The 20,082-nt window shown below is 38.6% G+C and overlaps 1 protein-coding gene across 1 annotated transcript; it reads right to left on the bottom strand.

Moving 5' to 3' along the window:
• Positions 1 to 6,212: 6,212 nt before the first annotated feature.
• Positions 6,213 to 19,318, bottom strand: ZNF735 (zinc finger protein 735). The gene is made up of 4 exons (XM_054495387.1): positions 19,280 to 19,318; positions 13,276 to 13,402; positions 12,371 to 12,466; positions 6,213 to 7,189 (listed from the first exon to the last, which is right to left on the bottom strand). Exons 1-4 carry the CDS (start codon positions 19,316 to 19,318, stop codon positions 6,213 to 6,215), a joined length of 1,239 nt encoding a protein of 412 aa, XP_054351362.1.
• Between the last annotated feature and the right edge of the window lie 764 nt (positions 19,319 to 20,082).

The raw sequence follows: 20,082 nt of genomic DNA, 5'->3' as shown, positions 1-20,082 counted from the left end.
ACACATGTCTAGGCTAATTACTTAGGTGAAGTGATTCCCCTTTCCTGCCTAAGCGCTACCTACAGGGGGGGATTTTGATATATCACTGGGCCCAGCAGCCAGGTGATGTGACTCTTCTGCCAGGGTTCTGCCTACAAGGGGGATTGTGACATGTCTCTGGACCAGCACCCAAGTGATGTGTCTTTTCTGGCCTCTCCCTCCCCACAGGTTGTATTGTGCCATATACCTGGGACCAAATTACAAGCACAATGATGAATCTTTTACCTGGAGTCAAGACATGGGCAGGATGGTGGAACTTATCACTGGACCTTTCCAGTGTTATTATGACATATAACTTTGTCCAACATGTGAGTAATTTGACTCTCCAGACGGCCCAGTTCACAAATAAAATTGTGACAGATACCTGGGCCAAGAACCAAAGAGGTGTGACTCATGTGCGTGGGCCCTGCTCTCAGAAAGATAGTGACATTGCACTGCACCCAGCACCTAAGTGATGTGATTCTCCTCTTCTACATGGGGCCTGCCTACAGCGACACTTGTGACATATCAATGAGTTCAGCACTTAGGTGATTTGACTATCCTTTTTTTTCTGGGTCCTGCCCACATGGATAATTGTGACATATCATTGGCCCCAACAATTAGGTGATGTGACTCTCTTGTCTGTGATCCGTCAACAAAGGGCATTCTGACATATTTCTTTTCTTTTTCTTTTTTTCCCCAGATGGAGTCTTACTCTGTCGCCCAGGCTAGAGTGTAATGGTGCGATCTTGGCTCACTGCAACCTTCACCTTGAAAGTTAAAGTCATTCTCTTGCCTCACCCTCCTGAGTAGCTGGGACTACAGGCATGCACCACCATGCCCAGATAATTTTTTTGTATTTTTAGTAGAGACAGGGTTTCACCATGTTGGCCAGGCTAGTATTGAACTCCTGACCTGTTGCGGGAAGTCAGGGACCCTGAACGGAGGGACCAGCTGGAGCCGCAATAGAGGAACAAAAATTGTGAAGATTTCATTTTAATATGGACATTTATCAGTTCCTAAATAATACTTTTATAATTTCTTATGCCTGTCTTTAATCTCTTAATCCTGTTATCTTTGAAAGCTGAGGATGTACGTCACCTCAGAACCACTGTGATAATTGTGTTAATTGTATAAATTGATTGTAAAACATGTGTGTTTGAACAATATGAAATCAGTGCACCTTGAAAAAGAACAGAATAACAGTGATTTTTAGGGAACAAGGGAAGACAACCATAAGGTCTGACTGCCTGCAGGGTCGGGCAAAAAAAGCCATATTTTTCTTCTTTCAGAGAGCCTATAAATGGACATGCAAGTAGGAGAGATGTCACTAAATTCTTTTCCTAGCAAGGAATATTAATATTAAAACCCTGGGAAAGGAATGCATTCCTGGGGGGCAGTCTATAATCATCCACTCTGGGAATGTCTGTCTTATGTGGTTGAGATAAGAGCTGAGATATGCCTTGGTCTCCTGTAGTACCCTCAGGCTTACTAGGGTGGGGAAAAACTCCACCCTGGTAAATTTGTGGTCAAACCAGTTCTCTGCTTTCAAACCCTGTTTTCTGCACATCATGGTGTTTTTCCATGATGTGCTCTTTCTCTTAAAAATACCTCTGATTAAGTTTAGTCTAATCAAGGTAATCTCTCTTATGATAAACAGGAAGCCAATACATTAGTAACATAATTACATGAATAATGTCCCACCACAGTCACACATTTTCTCACACTCAAGAGAAAAGGATTACACAGCAGGTGTGTGCTGAAGTGGGAACCTGAGAGTCACTTGAGAATTTTGCCTACCCACTTAAATAGATTGCTAAAATCGCCTTTCAGTTGCTTTTGTTGTCTTTACAAGTAAACAAAGATATCATCTGCAAATAATAATTGAACTACTTTTCAATTTTGTTCATGAATTATTTATCTTTTTCTGGCTTGTATGAAGTATTTCTTATTTATAGTATACATTCACATATATACATATATAACAATACAAATGTATCCATTTTCATTTTTGTTAAATTTTTAAGAATGGATGTTAAAGGTAACTTCTTTTCTGTTTGACAGGGTTTTTATTGTTGTATTCAAGAGTATTATCTCTGGAGTCAAAGTTGCATGTGTTTTAATACTGGCTCTGCTATTGTGAGCAAGTTATTTCTCTCCCTGGCTCTGTCTCTTTCTTTGTAAATTAAAGATAATAATGATACCTTTGTTATTAAGTTACTGTGTCTAATAGTCCATTCTCACATTGCTATAAGGACACACCCAAGACTAGGTAAATTATAAAGAAAAGAGGTTAATTTGACTCACAGTTCAGCATGGCTGGGGAGGCCTTAGGAACCTTACAATAATGGCAGAAGGTGAAGGAGAAGCAGGTAACTTTTTCAGTAAGTGAAGAAGAGCAGGAAAAATGACCACTTATAAAACCATCCAATCTCATGAGAACTTACTATCATGAGAACACCATGAGTATCATTCTGCCCATGGTCCCTTCCAAATCTCACACCCTTTATATATTTCAAAACCAAACATGCTTTCCCAAGAGTCCCCCAAAATCTTAACTTATTTTAGCGTTAACCCAAAAGTCTAACTCTAAAGTCTCATCTGAGACAAGGCAAGTCCCTGCTACCTATAAGCCTGTAAATCAAAAGCAAAGTAGAAACTTCTAAGATACAATGTGGGTACAGGCCTTAGATAAGTTCTCCCATTTCAAATGGGAGAAAATGGCCAAAACCAAAGAGCTACAGGCCTCATGCAAGTTTGAATTCCAACAGGGCAGTCATTAAATCTTAAAGCTCTGAGATGATCTCATTTGACTCCATGTCTCACATGTGGGGCGTGCTGATGCAAGGGGTGGGCCTCATGACCTTGGGAAGCTCCTTCATGGACTGGAATTGAATGTCTGTGGCTTTTCCAGGTGCACAGTGCAAGCTCATGGTGGATCTGTCATTCTGGGGTCTGGAGTATAGTGGCCTTCTCACAACTCCAGTAGACAGCTTCAGGGGGACTCTGCATGAGGGCTCCAACCCCACATTTCCCTTCTGCACTGCCCTATTACAGGTTCTCCATGAGGGCTCTGCCCCCATAGAAGACTTCTGCCTGAACATCCAGGCATTTTTATCCATCTTCTGAAATCTAGGCAGAGGTTCCCAGAGCTCAACTCTTGTCTTATGTGCACTCACATGCCCAATACCACACAGAAGCCACCAAGGCTAGAGGATTGCACTTTCTGAAGAAATAATCCAAGCTGTACCTTGGCCCTTTTTAGCCACAGCTGGATCTGGAGCAGCTGGGATGCAGGGCACCAAGTCCCAAGGCTTCATAGAGTAATGGGGCCCTGGACCTCGAACATGAAACCATTGTTTCCTCCTAGGGCTCCTGGCCTATGATGGAAGGACCTGCCTCAGATCTTTGACATGACCTGAAGACATTTTCCCCATTGTTTTGGCTATCAATATTCAGCTTCTCTTTACTTTTGCAAATTTCTGCAGTGCCTTGAATTTCTTTCCAAAAAACGGGGTTTTATATTCTACCTCATGGTCAGGCTGCCAACTTTCCAAACTTTTATATTCTGCTTCCATTTTAAACATAAGTTTCTCATCTCCATCTGAGACCACCTCAGCCTGGACTTTATCATCTATATCACTGTTAGCATTTTGGTCAAAAGCATTCAACAAGTCTCTAAGAAGTTCCAAACTTTCCCACATTTTTCTATCTTTTTCTGAGCTCTCTAAACTGTTTCAACCTCTGCCTATTACCCATTTCCAAAGTCACTTCTACATTTTCAAATATCTTTATAGTGCCCCAAACTCCCAGTATTAATTTTCTGTATTAGTCTGTTTTCACACCACTATAAAGATACTACCAGAGAATGGGTAATTTATACAGAAAGGAGGTTTAATTTACTCACAATTCTGCATGGCTGGGGAGGGTCTAAGGAAACCTACAATTATGGTGGAAGGCAAAGGAGAAGCAAGTACCTTCTTCACTAGGCAGCAGGAGAGAGAGCAGAAAAAACCAACACTTATACAACTATTAGATCTTTTGCGAACTCACTTACAATCATGAGAACAGCATGGGGGAAAATTACCCTCATGTTCCAATCACCTCCCGCCAAGTCCCTCCCTTAAAATGTGGGGATTACAATTTGAGATAAGATTTGGGTGGGATATGATTTTACAGTAACACATTCAATACAAGGCACAGAATATAGATTTATTTTTTTGAGGATCTCTGCGGTTTCCAGGTTTTTTGTTAATTATCCACCTTATTAAAACAATCTTTTTTGTTTCAATATTGTTCTTCTGTTCTGAAAATGCATACAAACTCACACACAAACACACTCACTTGCTACATAACTTTCTTATACATAAGGTATATCTTTTTTTTTTAAACGGTATCCTGCTCTGTCATCCAGGCTGGAGTGCAGTAGTGGCATCTTGGCTCACCGCAACCTCTGCCTCCCAGGATCAAGTGATTCTCCTGCCTCAGCCTCCCTAGTAGCTGGAAATACAGGCACGCATCACCACGCCCAGCTAATTTTTGTATTTTTAGTAAAGATGGTGTTTCACCATGTTGATCAGGCTGGTCTTGAACTCCTGACCTCAAATTATTTGCCCCACTAGGCCTCCCAAAGTGCTGAGATTACAGGCATGAGCCACTGTGTCTGGCTGATATATCTTTCGAGTAATATGTTTGTATATGTAACTCTGTGTAAATAAAAACTAAAAGTCTGTTTTTGTTTGTCAGCAGAGAGGCCACATGTACAAAAATACATATAAAACAAGTTTTTAAAAATATTTAATCAAGAATCAGAAATGTATGGATATGAATTATAATCATGTAATTTTTATGATCATAAAATGACCCTGTGGTTAATAATTCAATTGCACATATTGAAGTAACTAAAACTGTATAATGGGATTGTTTGTAATACAAAGGATAAATACACGCTCGTGATGAGGAATACCTCATTTACTCTGCTGTGATAATTAAATAATATATGCCTGTGTTAAAATGTCTGATATATGCTGTAAGTGTGTATGTTGGGAACAAGCCCCCAAAAATCTGGCCATAAACTGGCCCCAAAACTGGTCATAAACAAAATCTCTGCAGCACTGTGACATGTTCATGATGGCCATAAAGCCCATGCTGGAAGGCTGTGGGTTTACCGGAATGAGGGCAAGGAACACCTGGCCTGCCCAGGGCAGAAAACCGCTTAAAGGCGTTCTTAAACCACAAACAATAGCATGAGCAATCTGTGCCTTAAGGACAAGCTCCTGCTGCAGATAACTAGCCCAACCTATTCCTTTAATTTGGCTCATCCCTTCATTTCCCATAAGGGATACTTTTAGTTAACTTAATATCTATAGAAACAATGCTAATGACTGGCTTGCTCTTAATAAATATGTGGGTAAATCTCTGTTCGAGGCTCTCAGCTCTGAAGGCCGTGAGACCCCTGATTTCCCACTTCACATTTCTATATTTCTGTGTGTGTGTCTTTAATTCCTCTAGCGCCACTGGGTTAGGGTCTCCCCAACCGAGCTGGTCTCAGCATGTGTATGCACACTATCTACCCACAAAATTTTAAAAAAAATCTAAATAGGGTAAAAAAGAATACAAATTTGATTTATGAGACAAAATTCTTCAACTTATTTTCAGTTTAGACCACTGGCAGGCCAGGTGTGGTGACCTCTGCCTGTAACCCCAGCACTTTGGGATGCTGAGGTGGGTGGATTACCTGAGGTCTGGAGTTCAAGACTAGCCTGGCCAACATGGTGAAATCCCATCTCTACTAAAAATACAAAAATTAGCTAGGCGTAGTGGCATGTGCCTGTAGTCCCTGCTACTTGGCAGGCTGAGGCAAAAGAATCACTTGGACCCAGGAGGTGGAGGTTGCAGTGAGCTGAGATCATGCCAGTGCACTCCAGCCTAGATGACAAAGTGAGACTTCATCTCAAAAAAAAAAACTGTTTTTAAATAAATTCTCTTAGGTTCATTATGCTTTGAGGGTTGGTTAAAGGCTTTGTTACATTTTTTTACATTTATAAGATTTTTGTCCAATATGAATTCTCTTATGTACAATTAAGGTGTGGAACCAGATGAAGGCTTGGCCACATTCTCTACACTTGTAGTGCTTTCTTTCCAGTATAAATTATTTTATGTATTATAAGGCCTGAGGGCTGGACTTTGCCACATTATTCACATTTGTAGGGTTTCTCTCCAGTATGAATTATCTTATGTTTAGCAAGACTTGAATGCCACTTAAAAGCTTTGTCACATTCTTCACATTTGTACGGTTTCTCTCCAGTATGAATTCTCTTATGTGCCTTAACAGTTGAGGAGCAGTTAAAGGCTCTGCCACATTCTTCACATGTGTAGGGTTTCTCTCCAGTATGAATTATCTTATGTGTCTTAAGGGTCGAGGAGCAGTTAAAGGCTTTGCCACATTCTTCACATGTGTAGGGTTTCTCTCCAGTATGAATTCTCTTGTGGTAAGTGAGGGCTGAGGATACACTAAAGGCTTTGCCACAATCTTCACATTTGTAGGGTCTCTCTCCAGTATGAATTCTCTTGTGGTTAATAAGTGTTGAGGAGCGCCTAAAGGCTTGGCCACATTCTTCACATGCATAGGGTTTCTCTCCAGTGTGAATTCTCTTATGTCTAGTAAGGTTTGAGGGCCACCTAAAGGCTTTGCCACATTCCTCACATCTGTAGGGTTTCTCTCCAGTAAGAATTCTTTTACGTGTAGTACCGTTTGAGGAGTAGTTAAAGGATTTGCCACATTCTTCACATTTGTAGGACTTCTCTGTAGTATGAATTATCTGATGTTGATTTAGGTGTGAAAACATGCAAAATGATTTGCCATATTTTTTACATTTCAAATTTTTCTTTCCAGTATATCTTGTATTATGTCGATTGGAATTTGAAAATTTACCAAAGACTTTGACACATTTTTGACTCTGAAATATTTTGTTTTGGGTATTTGACAAACATTGGTTAAAGTCATTATAACCTCCTTTGTGCACCTCATACTCATCCACTCTTTTACAACACTGTTTTAACTGTAAATTCTCATGTCCACATTTTCCATATGTTCTTGTTATTACTTTTTGGAGTGAATCTTTTATGCCCTGCTCTGGCTGAAGGTCTTGGTTGAAATGAGAACACGTAACTGGAAGACATAAAAATCACAAGTTACTCCACTTACTAGACTCAGATAAATATACTGTACAAATCAAATATATAAAATTATTCAAGGTACATTAGCAAAATGGCATATCAAATTACCACAGGCCATAATTCCTTCATAGATGTATAAATCTAACAAAATCATAGTTATCAAATACCTTTGTTGGAAATTTACAAATAAAGTAAGTGTGTGCACCATGTGAGCACAATGTCAAGAACCATATATAGAGAAAAGAAAAGTCTGCTACATTTACCCAACACAGCCCTTCCTCATCCCCAGTAGAAGAACATGGTGCCTTTAATGACAGCTTTAAGTCTTCTGAGATCAAAAGTGAGTGTTACAACAGCAGAAAGACTGCACTATCATGGACAGAAAATAGATGTAGAAAGTAGTTACTGACCAGTAAGGAGAAATATGAAGAAGTCTTAACTGAAAAATAAATACAAAATTGCAGACAAGACACATCCTGAGAACATGTTTGCAAGACTCCCAGAACGTCTACCCAAGACAAGTGGTTTCAGGCTATGCCAAGAAAGAGCTGCATTACAAAGATTGTGAAAGATAGTTTTATGTTAATGTCTAAATCTCAACCAAGATTACAATGTATACAAAATATTTGGGCAACATGGTCCAATCAAAAAAATCAAAATTTTCAAAAAGCAACTATAAAAATAAAGATGTGTATATTAATTTTTAAAATTTAAGATAATCCATATTTTGCTCAATGAGAAAAAATGGAAAACCAGACATCAGATAAACGAGAATATCAACAAAAGGCTTGGAATAATAAAAATAAACAATTGTGGAAGTAGAAAAGAAAACTGAAATAATTTAAAAGTAAGAAAAAAGTAATGTAAAAAATAAAGAAGTTAAACAAACAAACTAGGATATACACAAAAAGATCCATAACACATATTTAAGCAAAGTTTCAAAAGTCACAAAACAGAAGATAATCTTGGGAGCTGCAAGATAAAAGTGAGGTATTATTTATAAGCCTAGTCCTCCGAGACAACCAGTGAATTTGTCAGCAGAAACCTTGCAGGTCAGAAAAGAACTGTGTAAAATGGTCAAAGTGCTGAAAAAAAATCTTCACAGTGAAAATATAACCAGCAAAAATGTACTACAAAATAAAGAAAAAATAAAGATCTTCCAGAATAAACAAATGCTGGAAAAGCATATAAGCACTGCGTGTGCCCTAAATAAAATGCTGAAAAGAGGTCTTTCCACAAAATAATATAATGAAAAAGAATCATATGAAAATACATAACTTTCTGAAAAACATACACATATACAAAAAAATAAAATTCTGTGGCATTATTGTGATGGTACAGAAACATTTTTAGTTATTCTTTAAAATTTGAAAGATATAAGCATAAAAATAATCACAAAACATAAAAAGATACAATTAGCAAGATCAATAAGAAGTACAGTATAGATATAATGAGGACAAATTTTTCTATGCAACTGAAGTCATTTTTTTTACCAGTTTAAAATATACTATTGTAACATTAAGAGGTTTTATAAAATCTCCAATGCAGCACAAAGAAAAAATCTTTATAGACACACAAAAGAAAATGAGTCCATTACTAGCATGAGACAAAGATTGATACTATATAATGGTAAAATGAGTCCATTTACTAGGAATCTGTAACTATTATGTCTATCTATATGTATATGCATATATAACATCAGGGCTTCAAAATACATAAAGCAAATATTGACAAAAATGAAGCAAGAAATAAAATAGCAACATAAAATTATAAATATTAAGACCTCACTTTCAATAATAAATAAAAAATTTAAATAAAAAATCAATTAAAAAACAGAAAACCTGAAGAACATTATATTGTGTATTAATTCATTTTGCATTGTTATAGAAAATAACCTGAGACTGGGTAATTTATAATGAAAAAGATTTCTTTGGTTCACAGTTCAGTAGACTGTACAAGAAGTATATGCCAGCATCTGCTTCTGGTGAGGATATGAGGAAGCTTGCAATTATAGTGGAAGGCAAAAAAGAACCAAACAAGTCACCACACTGAAAGATGATGCGAGTGTGAGTTGGAGGAACCAGGTTCCTTTAAGCAACCAGCTCTCATATGAATTAATAGCATGAGAACTCTATGATTACCAAGGGGATTGTGCCAAGTCATTCATGAGGGATTTGTCTCCATGATGCAAACAGCTCTCATTAGGTCCCACATCCAACACTGGAGATTACATTTCAACATGAGATTTTGAGGGCACCTACACAATATCACAAACCAAATAGGCTAAACAAACACGTACAGAACTCTCCAGTCAAAAGCAAGTGGATACACAATATTCTTATTTGCACTTGGTGCATTCTGTTAAAACACATAAGTCTTAGTAAATTTAAAAAGATCAGCCAGGTGCAGTGGCTCACAGGTGTAATCCCAGTACTTTGGGAGGCCAAGGTGGAAGGATCACTCAGGGCAAGAAGTTTGATACCAGCCTTGGGAACACAGTGAGACCCTGTCTCTACAAATAATTAAAAATTAGCTGGGCATGGTGGGGTATGCCTGTAGTGCCGGCCACTCAGGAGGCCAAGATGGAAGGATTACTTGAGTCCAAGAGGTTGAAGCTGTGATGAGCCAAGGTTGTGCTACTGCACTACAGTCTGGGCAACAGAGTGAGAAAACCTGTGTCAAAAAAAAAAAAGTTTAAGAAGAGCAAAAATATACAGTGTATGTTTTCTAATCAAAGCTCAATAAAACTAAAAAGAAAAAAGTAAAACTGGCAAATCAAAAATATATGGAAATAAACACACTCTTCAGTGTATTCTTGCACAGGGTCAAATAATTTAATTTAACCTAATTTAATATTTTTGCTCAAGTCTCAACATATTTAAGTGACAACTTAATTTGTTAAGATGTCAATATATCCCACAGTGGTGAACAAATTTAATATAATCTATATCAAAATTCCAAAAGTATGTTTATTGCTTGAAATATTGTTTAATCTTTTTTTTTTTTTTGAGATGGAGTCTCACTCTGTTGCTCAGGCTGGAGTGCAGTAGTGTGATCTTGGCTCACTGCAAGCTCCGCCTCCTGGGTTCATGCCATTCTCCTGCCTCAGCCTCCCAAGTAGCTGGGACTATAGGTGCCCACCACTATGCCCGGCTAATTTTTTATATTTTTTAGTAGAGACGGGTTTTCACCATGTTAGCCAGGATGGTCTTGATCTCCTGACCTCGTGATCCACCCGCCTCGGCCTCCCAAAGTGCTGGGATTACAGGCATGAGCCACCGTGCCCGACCTAAAATTTTTAAATTTTATTATGAACTATATCTAGAGAAACACACATGAAAAACAGAGGCATTATACTTCGTTATTTCAAAACATAATAAAAAGCATCAATAACAATAACTACGTGGTATTCACACAAAGACAAATAAAGACATGATAGAACAAAATAGGCAGCCCAGCAATGAACTCTTCTGTGTATAATCAAATAATCTGCCACAAGGTTGCCATGAGCAGACAATGGAGAAAATATAATCCCGTCAACAGATAATGTTGAAAACTGGATATCTACATTGAAAAAATGAAGTTGGATGCTTTAATTGCACCATACACAAAAAATATTTTAAACAAAATACTTAGACTAAAAAAAAAACTAATGAAACTCTTAGAAAAAAATATACTGGAAAGACATGACATTGGTCTTGGCACCATTTTCTTAGATATGCCATCAAATGCATGAGCAACAAAGAGAAGAACAGAAAAATTTAAGTAGGCTAAACTTCAAAATTTCTGCAATAAAATAAAACATTTAATAGAGTGACAGTGTCACCCAAGAAATAGATGACAATATTTGAAAATCACATGTGATAAGGCTTAATATTGAAAATACATAAACAACTCCTAGAAGTACATGACAATAATTGAATTACTTGATCTAGAGATGCACAAATGAACCGGGTGCAGTGGCTCACTCATGTAATCCCAGAACTTTGGGAGGCTGAGGTGGGAAGATCACCTGAGGTCAGTAATTCGAGACCAGTCTGACCAACATGGCGAAACCCATCTCTAAAATACAAAATTAGCTGGGCATGGTGGCACATCCCTGATCCCAACTAGTCAGGAGACTGAGGCAGGAGAATCATTTGAATCTGGGAGGCAGAGGTTGCTGTGAGCCAAAATCGCCCCATTGCACTCCAGCTTAGGCAACAAGAGCAAAACTCTGTTTAAAAAAAAAAAAAAGAAATGGGCAAATGATTAAACTAAATTTCAATAAAAAGATATACAAATGGGAAGAAGTATTTGAAAGGTTGCACAAAATTAATAATTTATAGAAAAATGCAAAATAAAATCACAATACAAACCAAAATTACCTTACATCAATTAGGATGGCCACTATAATTTTTTTTAAAACACCAACTATTTTGATGATGTAAAGAAATCGAAACCTATGTAAGTTGTTGATGGAAAAAAGATGCAGCCATCATAAAAAATATCATGAATGTTCTTCAAATAAATAAAAATGAAATTATTATATAATACAGCAATACCATTTACAAATATATATCTAAAATATGCAACACAGTAAAATGAAGACATGAGGTACCCTGCTTGCATATCCCCCTACAGCAAGTATCATAACCCACCCTCTAAATAAATAAATAAATACATATATAAAAATTAAAAAATAAAAATTGTAAAAAACTTTAAACTATATTTCAAGGCTGTAGTAATAAAAACAGAATGGCATGTACAGAAAAATGGACAACCACCAATGAAACAGAAATTACTATCTCATACATTTTAGACATGATGCAAAAATTTTTTTAAATGGTTTAACATAGAGTTTCTCAAAAATATGCAGATATTAGTGTGTCCCCAAAAGCAATGGCAAAGTAGTCAGTTTGTGCAGTCCCTGATAAGCCATAAAGAAAACTTTGGCTCACACTGTGAACTTGAAGAAAGATTACTGAAGTGAAAGTAGAATCCTTAGAGAATTTAACAGCATGGGGCAGAAGGTATCCCAATGTGAGGGAAAAAAAAAAAAAAAAAAGACTCGAGCTTCTCAGAAACTCTTTCCATTAAAGCACAGCTCCACAGACCACATTTTAAAGACTGGCTACCTCCTTGACTTGTGGACATCTCATCTGTGTCATCTGCTTCATTCGCTCTCACCTACCTGGGTGTTTGGCTACCATCTCATTTCTCTTTATATTCCGAGGCTCTTTATTTTGCTCCAGACAGGTGATCAAGTCTGGCTTAGAGACAGTAATACCTGTTTTATTAAGAGAAAAAAAGTAACATAAATCTTATTTATTTATTTATTTATTTATTTATTTTTTTGAGATGGACTCTCACTCTGTTGCTCAGACTGGAGTGCAATGGCACGATCTCGGCTCACTGCAACCTCCACTTCCCAGGTGCTAGCAATTCTTCGGCCTCAGCCTCCCGAGTAGCTGGGACTACAGGCACGTACCACCATGCCAGGCTAATTTTTGTATTTTTAGTAGAGATGGAGTTTCACCATATTGACCAGGCTGGTCTCGAACTCCTGACCTCGTGATCTGCCTGCCTCGGCCTCCCAAGGTGCTGGGATTACAGGTGTGAGCCACTGTGCCCGGTCATATAAATCTTGCTGAATTCTTTAATTACCAAACTAGTATTATGCTCAGTAAAGAGGATATAATAGAAAATTCCAGAAAATTAATATTGATTCATAACAGAACATTCTAAATATTTAGAAAATATTTTAAATTTGTAAGTCCTTAATTTCACTACTCAGTACTACTGAATCAAAAATTGTTGGTGGCAACTGAACTCTAAGGCGTGGGCAACGCTATTTTATGCCACGACATTTTTGGAATTGCCACTAAACTAGAGTAAAAGATACATCAGCTCAGGAAAGGGAAAAGTTCAGGTCAAGATAAAACATCTTGAAGAATTTGTTCTACACCAATGAATCCCCAAGGTTTTCTTTAAATCGGAGAGCTAAAATTCAGTCATGCAAAGCAGAAATTACCAAAATCATCTTAGAAAAGAGAGAAAGGCAACATATTAGGAATTGTGTATTGAAGTTTTCCTCACCCAGGGAGACCAGGTTTCTGTAGTTCTCTAACATCACATCTCTATATAAATTCTGCTGAGCATGATCCAGGCATTGCCATTCCTCTAGAGAGAATTCTATAGCTATGTCTCTGAATGTCAATAGTTCCTGAAAGAAAAAAAAAACCACTCATGAACACACTTACCATATGGCCGTAAGCAGAGATTTTTATTTGACTCAAGTTAAAAAAGACAGTAAGAAGAAGTGGTTCTCACTTATAAGAGTGACTAAAATTATTCAATAAGATAATTTTTAACATGGAAGTATTCTCTAATTCTGAGAAAAGAGGAGAGCATAAGATCCACAACACCACAGTAGCTTTGATAATTTTCTGGATGATAAATTATAAAATTAAGGGCATCAACATGGACATGTCCTTCTTTTTTCTTTTCTTTTCTTTCTTTCTTTTTTTTTTTTTTTTTACCAAGTCTCACACTGTTTCCCAGGCTGGAGCGCAGTGGCATGATCTTGGCTCAGTGCAACCTCCGCCTCTTGGGTTCAATCGATTCTCCTGCCTCAGTCTCCCAAGTAGCTGGGAGTACAGGCGTGGGCCACTATGCCTGGCTAATTTTTGTATTTTCAGTAGAGACGGGGTTTCTCCATGTTGGCCAGGCAGGTCTTAAACTCCTGACCTCACGTGATCCACTCACCTCGGCCTCCTAAAGTGCTGGGATTGCAGGCGTGAGCCACCTCACCCAGTCAGACATATCTGTTTTTGAGTGCTATATTTACATCATACAGAATAACCTGTGTATATTTCTCAGATAAAACAGTCATGATGAGTTGGAAGGTACCTCTTAAGTCTAAATATGTGCAATAAACTAAATATTTTGTTGTGAGATTTTGTTTCAGGAGATTTGGGATAAAGTCTGAATTTCTGAATTTTTAGCAAGTTCACCAATGTTTCTAGCCTAGTAAGAATATTTTGTCAAATATCCAGTAAGTGGCAGAGTCTGGGTTTTCCCCAGTTTCTCTCACCTGTAAATAAAGATAAAAGCCTTCATTTTTAAAAGACAAATATATGCAAAAGTCATCTAAAAAGAAAGGACAGATTCCAGATTAAATGTGATGGTTTATGCACTTCAGTTAGTAAATCTCCTAAGTGTACTTAATAATTAAGAGAATAATAATTAACTCTATAGTGGAAAAAATGTCATAGAGATCTTGAAACAAGTGAATAAAATTGTTATCAACTTTATTAGGACACATTTGTATTATGTGCTGATGCACACAGGACACAACATCACTGCTGTAGTATTTCTCACCTCTCAGAAAAGTAAATTGTAACTAACTTTAAAGATATATATATATATATATATTCTGGAAAATAAAGCCCCGGAATATAAATATATATGTATATATATTTATTTTTTGAGACGGAGTCTTGCTCTGTTGCCCAGGCTAGAGTGCAGTGGTGTAATCTCAGGTCACTGCAACTTCCGCCTCCTGAGGTCAAGCAGTTCTCCTGCCTCAACCTCCCAAGTAGCTGGGATTACAGGCACATGGCACCATGCTTGGCTAATTTTTGTATTTTTTTAGTACAGACAGGGTTTCACCAGGTTGGCCAGTCTGGCCTCGAACTCCTGACTTCATGTGATCTGCCTGCCTCGGCCTCCCAAAGTGCTGAGATTACAAGCCTGAGCCACCGTGCCTGGCCTGAATTTAATTATAAAGAAACATCAGTTTTATGCAAAGTTGAAGGTGCAGATAACTTCCCTGTCATGTAATTTTTAATAGTAATTTTAAGTAGACTTTGTTTGGCACCCTGGAGAGCAAGTATCTCCTAATAGTTTTTTCAGAACTTTCTGGGTAATAAATGCCATTCTGTTTAAATGAACATTTTCTAAACCCTGTTCTGCATGGAACTAAGAGCACACAGATGAAACCTCAACAAGCATGTTTCACTTTTCACTAATATCCAAAGACAACTTTGTTTCCCCAATAGAAATCTTGAGTATCCACACCTTCTCATGTTCAACAACTACAATGGGAACATTTTAAATATTGCAGGTCATAAATTTGTGGTGAGAATTCTGCATGACATACAAGAATCCAAGATGAAGAGAATGTATAGAACACTATGGCATATAGAAAAAATATTTTTTTCAGAACCCCTTCACTATCATACAAATCACAAAAAATAGTTGAAACAAACTCATTAGGGATCAACAGCACAAGTAGGGAAGTAAAAATGTGCAAGTTCCGAATACATGGCATTCCAAAAGGCAGAGTGGACACTGTGCTTGATCTGAAACATGCTCACCTGAGAAAAAGAGATTTTATTCTTTTCCTCCTCTTTCTCTGAAATGCATTTTCAGATAAGATTCTCTGGACATATCAAACCTGCATCTTGAGACTATGCCTTTAAAGCACAACCTATTCACCTGCTACCACCACACACACCCACAGCAGAAAGACCGAGACTTGCAGAAAACATTCATCCATTTTTGTTGTGTATAACTGAAAAGATCTAAGAGCAATGAGAGAACAACGAGCTTCTCCATAACCATTAAAATATAAGTTTCTTTTTCCCTGCCTTCTTCTGTCAGACACCAGCAATCTTCTTTACAGTAATGGAAGCATGAACCACACTGACCTCTTCCTACCAAACTGAAACAGGGCAGGCAGTGCAGCCTTCCTTTGATGGAAAGGTTGAACTAAACTCTCCTGAATGTATCTTGAACCCCTCAAGTTTATAAATCACTTGGTAATCTTGGCCCTGCTTTATGCAAATTGATTCTGCAGGATCCAAAAGGGTCCAGGAATGGGCTTTTTCAACAAGTCCCCTGTAAATGCTGATTGTGCTTTCCCAGACACGTTATTAGCATTAGCGAGAGAAAGCAGGCACAGCAAAGAGTCCCTTACACCCACCACATTTGTCACAAAACAAATACTTCTGGTACAAATAAAGACAACCAATCTCCACCCTGAAATATTATATTTTTTGTTGGTTTTTTTAAGTTTACAGGGACAACAGAAGGCAGCAATGTCGGAGTAAATCTGCACCTGGGAAACCTGTACACATGTACTCATAAAATGTTTATTAAGCAGGTATTATGTGCTCTGGAGCATGTCACAGAACACTGTGCTGGGAATAACACATTTTGTGATTTAATTTTTATAGCACCCTGGGAGCTGGTACTAAGTGTTGAATAATTTTCAGCATTTAGATTAAGAGCACAGAATTTTTATTTATTCTTATGTTTCTCTATCATTAATTTTAAAAAGAAAATATATAGAATAATAATTCAATACAAAAAACATACAAAATGATGCAATTACACAAAAATTGAATAATCAGCTTCCAAATGGCTATTTTGTAAATAATGAAATTAAGGCAGAAATAAAATTTTTGAAACTAATGAGAGATTAAATACAACATACCAGAATCTCAGGGTTACAGCTAAGGCAGTGTTAAGAACAAAATGTATGTCACTAAACATCTACATCAAAAAGTTAGAAATATATCAATTTAAAAATCTAATGTTACAGTTAAAAGAATTTCAAAAAAGGAAACCAACCTCAACGCTCGCAAAAGTCAAGAAATAACCAAAATCAGAACTGAAATGAAGAAGGTTGAGACCTAAATAACTATAAAAAGTTCAACGGGCCGTGCACTGTGGCTCACTCCTGGAATCCCAGCACTTTCAGAGGCCAAGGCGGGCAAATCACAAGGTCAGGAGTTTGAGACCAGCCTGGCTAATACGGTGAAACCCCGTCTCTACTAAAAATACAAAAATTAGCTGGGCATGGTGACACATGCCTGTAATCCCAGAAGAATCACTTGAAAATAAAAGGCGAAGGTTGCAGTGAGCCGAGATCACGCCACTGCACTCCAGCCTGGGCGAAAGAGTGAAACTCCATCTCAAAAAAAAAAAAAAGTTCAACGAAACCAGAAGTTGATTCTGTGTAAAAATAATAAGATGGATAAAACACTAGACTAATGAAGAAAAAAGAAATAATTCAAATAAAAACAATTAGACTAAAAAGTCAAAAAAAAAAAAAAAACACAAACAAACAACCAAACAGATGCTTGTGAGGTTGTGGAGAAATGGAATGCTTATACGCTGCTGGTGAGGGTATAAATTTGTTTAATCATTGAGAAAAAGAGTTTGGCATTTTTTTAAAAACCTGAAAACAGAATTACCATTCCCAGTCCCACAATTGGGAATATACCCAATAAATGTAAGTTTTTCTACCATGAAGACACATGCACGCATATGTTTATTACAGCACGATTCACAATAGCAAAAACCAGAAATAATCCTGTATGTTTCCAATGGTAGACTGGATAAAGAAAATGTGGTACGTAAACACCATGAAATATGATGCAGCTATAAGAAAGAACAACATCATGTCCTTTGCCACAACGTTGATGGAGCTGGAGACTTATTTTTAGAAAACTAGTGCAGGAACAGAAAATCAAAAACTGTGTCAGCATACAGTTGTAAGTGGGAGCGAAATAATGAGAACACATGGACGCAAATAAGAGAAAAATAAACACTGAGGCTCAGTTCAGGGTGGAGGGTCGGAAGATGAAGAAAATCAGAACACAAATCTGTTGAGTACTATGCTTAGTATGTGAGTGAAAATATAATCTGTACACAAAAACTTCATGATATGATTTTACCTATATAACAAACTTGCACATGTACTCCTGAACCTAAAATAAAACATAAAAGAAAAAATATTTGACTGGGCGCAGTGGCTCACGCCTGTAACCCAAACCCGTTGGGAGGCTGAGGCAGGCAGATCACCTGAGGCCAAAAGTTCGAGACCAACCTGGCCAACATGGTGAAATCCCGTTTCTATGAAAAATACAAAAATTAGTTGGGCGTGGTGGCCTGCACCTGTAATTCCAGCTACTAGGGAGGCTGAGGCAGGACAATCATTTGAACCCGGGAGGCGGAGGTTGTAAAGAGGTGAGACTGCACCACTGCACTCCAGCCTGGAGGACAGAGCGAGTCCAAAAAAAAAAGCATTTATTGGAAATTATTATCTTGAAGAAAATATTAAGGCCTAGGCAACCACAATCTGCCAACGAATCTCTGATGAAGTAACCAATAAATTTTCACCTGGATCTTACAAATAAAAAAACTAAATAACTATACTAAACCAATTATTGAATCTGGTTTGCTTCATCATGCAACTTATAACAGACCTTTCTTCAAGTCTCTCACATGGATCACAACCCACAAGCCATAGCTGGGTGCTCTATGATTCTTTTTTTTTTTTTTTTTTGAGGTGGACTCTGGCTCTGTCGCCCAGGCTGGAGTACAATGGCGCGATTTCGGCTCACTGAAACCTCCGTCTCCCGGGTTCAAGTGATTCTCCTGTCTCAGACTACCAAGTAGCTGGGACTACAGGCACGTGCCACCACACCCAGCTAATTTTTGTATTTTTAGTAGAGATGGGGTTTCACCATGTTGGTCAGGCTGGTCTCGAACTCCTGACCTCGTGATCCGCCCGCCTCGGCCTCCCAAAGTGTTGGGATTACCGGCGTGAGCCACCGCGCCCAGCCCGCTCTATGATTCTTGAATCACACTTTGATTAAATTCTCTAATATTTTTACAGTGACTCCCATACATCTCTAAAAGGAAAAATGAGGAACTAGGGACCCCAGGGACCACAGCTCTTTCCACTTATGAATCCTGCACCCTGAGTCAGGATTCTCCCCTGATGACTTTCCCATCCCTGTACAATCTGGGTGAGATGAGGCGCTGGGAGTGCAGAGCTGCCCAGAGAGGGCTCCAGCCCAGGGCAAAGCCACTGCAAAGGGAAAAGGCAGAACTCCCAGGGTCCCAGCCGCTGGCCCAGGCACCATCTTATGGCTCGAGGGGACTAAAAGCCGAACTGGGGCAAGGAGGATTTGGGTCCTCAGACTCCGGAGGGGACTGCGAGGAAGTTTGGGCCCCGCTACAGCCACTTGCAGCCGGTTCCAACCAACTCCCACCCCTCTCTCACGATGACAGACCCAGCACTCACCATTTCTCGGCTTCCAGGGGGTCCCGGTCTTTTAGCCATAAATCCGTGGATACCTGCAGGACCCAAGGCCACAGAGGCTTGACCTCTAGGAGCAGAGGACGGAGAGCAGTGAAGAGAAGAACTGGAGCTCTGGACGCAGAGAAACACAAAAGGACCGGTAAAATTACGGAGGCGTCTTGTTCTCTCCAGCTGCATGCCTGATTATACAGTTTCTAATATATGGCCCCTGATTGGATAAGGTTTCAGGCCCCACCCTTCACGCCCTGAGTGACGGAATATTTGATCAGACGCTGGGCTGAATGAAGCAAAAATAACAGCCTAAGCTGCAGCCTTTACAGGCAGGGCTTCTTCCCTGATCTGAGCCAGCCAACACCAGAGGATATTTGCATTTAACCTTGTGTATAACGTCATATGCATTTATAAATGATATATAATATAGTTATTCACAAATTGAAATAATGTAATGACAATTATTTTTAAATTTCGGGTTTTATGACCTTCCTTGGTGCGGATCCTTTGCAGTGGTATGGTTTGACTCTGTGGCCACCCAAATCTAATCTCAAATTGTAATTCCCGTCCGTGCGCGGTGGCTCACGCCTGTAATCCCCACACTTTGGGAGGCTGAGACAGGCAGATCACGAGTTCCGGAGTTCCAGACCGGCCTGGCCAATATGGTGCAACCCCGTCTCTACTAAAAATACAAAAATTAGCCAGGTGTGGCAGCGCACGCCCGTAGTCCCAGCCACTCAGTAGCCTGAGGCAGGAGAATCGCTTGAACCCAGGAGGTGGAGGTTGCAGTGAGC

The sequence above is a fragment of the Pongo pygmaeus genome, chromosome 6 (genome assembly GCF_028885625.2).
Source record: "Pongo pygmaeus isolate AG05252 chromosome 6, NHGRI_mPonPyg2-v2.0_pri, whole genome shotgun sequence".
Lineage (NCBI taxonomy): Eukaryota > Metazoa > Chordata > Mammalia > Primates > Hominidae > Pongo > Pongo pygmaeus.
This window is presented reverse-complemented; position numbering and strand designations above follow the sequence as displayed.

Coding starts and splice junctions, on each gene's coding strand:
- ZNF735 (XM_054495387.1), bottom strand. CDS start 19,318: ATGGCTAAAAGACCGGGACCCCCTGGAAGCCGAGAAATG. Junction 12,467..13,275: donor CAGAAACCTGGTCTCCCTGG/GTGAGGAAAACT, acceptor TTAATAAAACAG/GTATTACTGTCTCTAAGCCA. Junction 7,190..12,370: donor GATGGTAGCCAAACACCCAG/GTAGGTGAGAGC, acceptor TATGTCTTCCAG/TTACGTGTTCTCATTTCAAC.